The sequence below is a fragment of the Salmo salar genome, chromosome ssa09 (assembly GCF_905237065.1).
Source record: "Salmo salar chromosome ssa09, Ssal_v3.1, whole genome shotgun sequence".
Classification (NCBI taxonomy): domain Eukaryota; kingdom Metazoa; phylum Chordata; class Actinopteri; order Salmoniformes; family Salmonidae; genus Salmo; species Salmo salar.
The window spans coordinates 7,967,148-7,973,147 of record NC_059450.1 but is presented as its reverse complement, the minus strand read 5'-3'; the positions used below and the strand labels follow the sequence as shown (position 1 = coordinate 7,973,147).

At 43.5% G+C, this 6,000-nt stretch overlaps 1 protein-coding gene across 5 annotated transcripts in view; it reads left to right on the top strand.

The window, feature by feature from the left end:
• The first annotated feature begins 3,810 nt into the window (after nucleotides 1-3,810).
• The window catches only part of LOC106610670 (protein quaking-A), a 93,684-nt gene continuing 91,494 nt past the window's right edge, over nucleotides 3,811-6,000 (top strand). For 3 of the 5 annotated variants that reach the window (XM_014210116.2, XM_014210113.2, XM_014210114.2), the window contains exon 1: nucleotides 3,812-4,252. In XM_014210116.2, coding sequence (XP_014065591.1) covers nucleotides 4,108-4,252 — 145 coding nt within the window. In that variant the 5' untranslated portion in view covers nucleotides 3,812-4,107. Of the gene's footprint in view, nucleotides 4,253-6,000 lie in introns of all 5 variants that reach the window. The other 2 variants (XM_014210118.2, XM_014210115.2) reach the window with 1 other exon arrangement.

Here is a 6,000-nt window from a genome sequence, read left to right as displayed (position 1 = left end):
TTAGAAACATAAGCTTTTTGCTGCACCTGCGATAACATCTGCAAAATATGTGTACGCGACCAATACATTTTGATTTGACTCACAAACATTCTCCATACTCCTCTGCCTCATACAAACACACACACACATGCATGCACACACGCACGCACGCACGCATACACACACACATGCATGGACAACATACATGCACACACACACACTCTCTCTCTTTCTTATCTGCTGTGGGGCTAGGAGTACCCCCACCCTGTTTACAATCATGGTTACAGTTGTAGCATTGGCAGGATTTCCACCAGAGCTCTACCTACTCGTAGACTTTTCAGATGTGCAATGAAAAGTTGTAATTGTTTCTCGCAGTTTGTCCCCAGTTTGTCAGAGTGACCCATGGTTTAGGACGCTGTTGGTCATTGGAGTGCCATTGGGCTGACTTTTGTCCTGCTGACTGATGAATGGCAGGCAGGTTGGGGGGAAATTTGTCCTATCAATGCTGTCCATCAGAGGTGGCTGCAGCTGTTCTAGTTCCATCGACCTCCCTCCCTCCTCCCCCTGTGACAACAGCCATGCATGCCATTCCACCGAGTGGACGAACCACTAATAGAAAAAGGCACCGCGCCAAGGTGACCTTCAACAGAAGCGCTATTCCATGTAACATCTGAGGACTTTGGAACAATAACACTTGTTACACTTGCAAACCGAGCTTGCCATCTCTTCACCAAAGCCATCATCCATCCATTCATCCAATGCTATGTCGGGATCAGCCCTGCTTTAGGGTGAAAAGGTGAAAAGACTCAAATATATCATTGAGAAGGTGTCAAGGAGGTTATGGCAAATCTTGCCTTAGAAAACAAAATAAACAGTCCTTGGCTTTACCCCTCCACTCTCAGCGACCAGCTGCGCCTGTGACCTGTGGCCTGTGGCATTTACGGGCAGACAGTGCCTTGCCCGGGGGCTTGATTAGAGCGCTGCATTGGTGCCGGGGGAACCACATCCATCATGTGATATCTGTCGCCACGCTGCTGACTGGATTAGAGTCCTAATCCACCACCACCCAGGCTGACGGAGCTGCTGATTGCTGAGGATGGGTAAAAAAACAAGAGGGTAAAAAAGAAAGGAAAGGAGCCACTCCAATTTGAGCCTCCTCTGACCCCCCCCCACCCGACCTGTGGAGAATGGAGGAATACTATTGACCCCCCACGCACTAACACACACACTGCATCTAACCCCCTCCCCACCAAACACACAACCACACAGGCACACACTTATAATCATCTCAGGTACTCAGAGGTCTCCTGGGGTTCAGTTGTGTGTGTGTGTGTGTGTGTGTGTGTGTGTGTGTGTGTGTGTGTGTGTGTGTGTGTGTGTGTGTGTGTGTGTGTGTGTGTGTCTGTGTGTGTCTGTGTGTGTTATGTACAGTATGCCTTGTTTCACCCACCGCCAGCCTCTCAAACAATGTGCTTACATCTCTTTTCTATTTCACTCTCTCTCTCTCTCCCATGGATTTGTCTGTAATTGACCCAGATTCAGGCAGCATATTTGCCTATAGGTATCCAGTAGTAGGCTATAGAACACAAGAACACAAATCGGAAAGAAAATGGGTTTTGTTACGCACATTTTGTGCTGTGTGTATGCTTGTTAACAGGGCCTTTGGGCCTCAGCATCACTACTGCTGTGATAGAGAATGTTACAACAGCTTTATCACAGTGTTATCTCAACCTAGCTGGAATCATTTCCTTGACTAGCTTGTGGCAGTGGCCTCTGATGCCAGGAACTGTGGCCCCTCAGTGGCCCTTTAACACCCTCTTCAAAAGGAGCTAAACGAACGCATGTTCACAAAATAATCCGGAGCCTCAATAATTGGATTAATTGTTAAAAGGAGCCCGTGTTATTAAATAAAATACGAACACACAGGGGTTGGGGGTGCAATGGGGGTGATTAACACTATATCTCAGCTCTACACTAGCTCGCTGCCAAGACAGTCACTCTCTCTCATACACACACACACACACACACACACTTCCACACCACGAGCATGTGACCCAACTTAGAAACAAAGCCAGGCGCAAGGTACAAATTACCCTGCTCGCCAATGGAGATAAAAAATAAACCAATTTTCAAAGCTTGAAATAAATGCCAGATTTTTTTGTGACTTTTCTCGATCACTTATGTTCAAAGAAGGGAGGGAAACATAAAGCAAACACCATGAACAATTTGGCTATCTCTGAGTCACAGAAAATAAGGGTTTATTTTTCTATCTTCTAGTTTTTTCGCCCTGTATTGCCCAGTGTGTTATCTCTCCTTTAAGTAAAAGGGACCTGATCCAGATATCTATCCTTTCAAAATAAAAATCCAGATATTTGTGATGTGTTTTCACAGCCGGTATTGCGTACATTCACAGCAGTTCTTTGGTAATTGGAAGAGAGGGGGCACACATATCTTACCCCAGGCGTAAATTGCATGTTGGAGGCTTTTTTCCTCTGACGGATGGCAACACAATCATGTGGATAAATGTCTTAAGATCTGGTATGTCAGTGTTAATGATATTTCTACTTTCTTGTCTTGTTCGATGTACCACAGCTTGAGATGGCTAATTGTAGTAGCTTAGTGTGAGGGACAGATAATACAACAACACAATGTTTTAGAATTACAATGATTAATAGGCCTCATTCTTTTTCTATGGGCAAACATATCACATCTCCCCTCCTGCAGTGATAGATCCAGGGACACGTTCAGCAGGACACGTTTTGGAACATTCATATAGAAATATTTAATGCAGAACAAACAATGCTCTCCAACATGTAGAACAAGGAATTATGTTGGTGCAATTCACTGGATTTCTATCTGCAACGTTTGACAACGTTTAGCAACTGAACGTGGCCCTGGAATGAAGTGTATCACTGAGGGCTGACACGACGGCTAAAGCAGGTCACAGTGCAGCTGGTTAGTATTCATACACCAAAGCAGAGGGACTACTTCCACAAAGGCAGATAGACTACAGTGAACCAATTGAATAGGGGCCAAGGTCAAATTCGCAGATTTAGTTGGGCTCCGCTCAGTCGACAGCTGCCAAAATTAGAACATGACAGGGTTTCTTTGAATTATACAATTAGGGAACGACCCAGGTGGCTCCATTGTGTGGGCTATTGATCATCTGCATTGAGTTCATCTTCAATGGATATGGAAAGGTCTGTCCAAGGAAGGGGCAGGCCTGTTATAATAGCCTAGGCATGTACTGATTATTGTCACATTGATTAATTCATCCAAAGCGGACCTTGAGAGGTATTTTAGGGAGCTGTTTTCGACGTCATGACCCGTGTCTATTTTGGTCACACAACTAATAATACAACTGTTGGTTGTCCAATATTAATAATTAGATTTGTATCATATCACAGTTGAAGATGAGAGGGGGAGTGTACCATAATATTGAATATAATTATCTCCATCAAATTAAAACATTCATCATTATCTAAGTGTTGAGATGTAACAATGCTTAATTTGCAATGTTTCCAAAGTATCCTATGCTTTTGATTTCGCTGTAAACTACCGAAATATCCTATTTAGGGCTCTGAATAGGATATATCGGTAGTTACAGAGAAACGTTACAGAGAAACGACAAGGTTCAACCTGTGTATGAAATCTGTAATTAAACGTCCACTGTATTGGCTCTAATCTCTGTGTAGCTCGTGATACCTATTGGCACGTCACCGCCTTCATGGTGCAGTACCTTGTCATTATTGGTTAAATCACCAGTCCCTTGAAAGCGATTCTGGCCAATAGGTGAAGAGGAGGACGAACGCTTTCGGTTAATACTCGCTCGCACTGACAGTGGTTAAATTGGTACGTCCCTGGGCGCGCAGAGTAGAGGAGAGTACACGGTGAACAAACTCTTTCGGGAGGAGATAGTGGTTATTTTTCCCCCCTCTCCGCTCGAACAACAACAACTTAATTCAGATATTGCACACAGGGGTCGTCAAACTACAGCGATCGAAACTTGGGGGGGACCAAAGGATTTGAACTGCAAGTTTTTTTTCTTCTTCCTTGAGCATTTAAAAATATATATATTTTCATAAGAAAGGATTCTGTTGGAGGCTCGCTCGCACTCTCGACGCAAAGATGATGGTCGGGGAGATCGAAGTGAAGGAGAGGCCGAGGCCGAGTCCCGACTATTTGATGCAATTGTTGAACGAAAAGAAGTTGATGACCAGTTTGCCAAATCTGTGCGGCATCTTTACACACCTTGAGAGGCTTCTCGACGAAGGTAAATGCCGCCTTGAGAAATGGGGAGGATGGGAGGGAAAGCGTATTCCTCAAGCTCGGTGGGCATTCTTGCTGCAAAGAGCGCAGGCATGGTAGCTAGCTACATAGCCCGGCTAACATGGCAGGCTAGCGAGTTACAGTTTCGCATAGCGGAACACAACTTCTTCTTTTAACTTTACAAATTAAGAACTTCGAGGAAGTGAAACTAGTTTCGTGCACCATTCAACAAGGATATTTTTTTTTCTCTCTCCAACCAAACCTCAATTTATTTGTAACTAAATATGTCGTTTGGCTTTACATGTGACGACGAAGTAAAAGTTTTTAGCCCACTAGCTAGCCAGGACCGATAAACTAGCTCGACATTTTCTTACCAGTGTATCTCAGTTGTAGGAAGAACCTGGATAAGAATGGTATATTATATTGTAGGCTATCCTGTCAAGTTTGATATGGGTGAATAAGAGTTTGTTTTTAGAGAGCCAGTCTCCACGTTTCATCGAACTCGTGTGAAATGGGTTGGTAAATTTTTTTGCAAACTTCTCAGGATAAAACGTGCCAGCCTTCGTGGACGACCTTACGACGAAGTTGCCTATCAAACACACAGTTTTTGTTGGGATAAACATGCATACACTTTGTTTATCAGCTGCCTGATGGAATTGCGCCACATCTGAATGTTCCTCGGCTGTTGCGGTTCGGATTTTGAAACAATGGCTCGGCAGTGGTTGTTTGCCGTGAAAATATTTCCAGGTTCTTTTAGATTTGCAGCTAATGGTGGTCTTTAGACTAAAAAATGTTTAACCACAAAAAAATGTCGACTGCTTAGGTAGGAATTGTGTAGTTTGTTCATTTTATAGTCGTGTTTTGTTACATGCCTTTGTCAGTGCCATCGTCTCAGCCACGTTGTCGCGTAATATTTTCTAGTCTGCCACTCAGATCCATAGTTTACATAACTATATACTGCTATTGCGGCCTATTTCTGTTACATACAATAATGCAGTTTTGCCCTAAATGCATAGCTGTGTAGCAAAAAAACTAAATGTGCAAGACCGAGTTTGGGAAACTCCGATGTACTATTCATAACGGGAGTCTTGTGTGTGGTTTGTGTAATTGAGTAGGTGACGCTAGAGAGCGCCACTTCCCCCTCACTGTCCTGTCCTTATCTATCTGATATGGACAGCTGACGTCTAGTCACTTTTCTGGAAATAAAGATTAGTGGCGTTATAGTGCGTTGGTAATGCGAAAAGTATTCGGTTAAATCTAGTCTGGTAAAGTACTCTTTTGAAGACTGATAGAACCAAAATGTGTTATGTTTTACCTCATGGTACACATTTTTACCAACCAGTTTAAATCAAGGGAGTATTGTCACCTGTAAAACAAGTTGTTTGCACTGTGACATCTGAAATACCTGCCCAGCCGGCTTCTACCTCTCCAGTCTACCATAAAGCCAGTTTAGATCAACTCACAACTTCCACGAAGCATTGCTAAAATTAATTCTGGAGAGGTTGTTTTGGAGATAATAAAAAATCTCTGGGGGAGTGGTTGGAGATGATACAACCTAATACATGTCTGGTCTACCAACAACAACAAATATATGGTTTTTTTTTGTTGCTTTAACCCCTGCTCACTCAACCCTTTCCTTCCCTCCCTGCTGTTTTTTCAAGGGAGACAGGAAACTGGGGGCTTTTTTTTCTCCTGAATTTCATCCTGCCTCCCTACCCCCCCACTTTAATGTACCCAAACTCCTCAAGATAG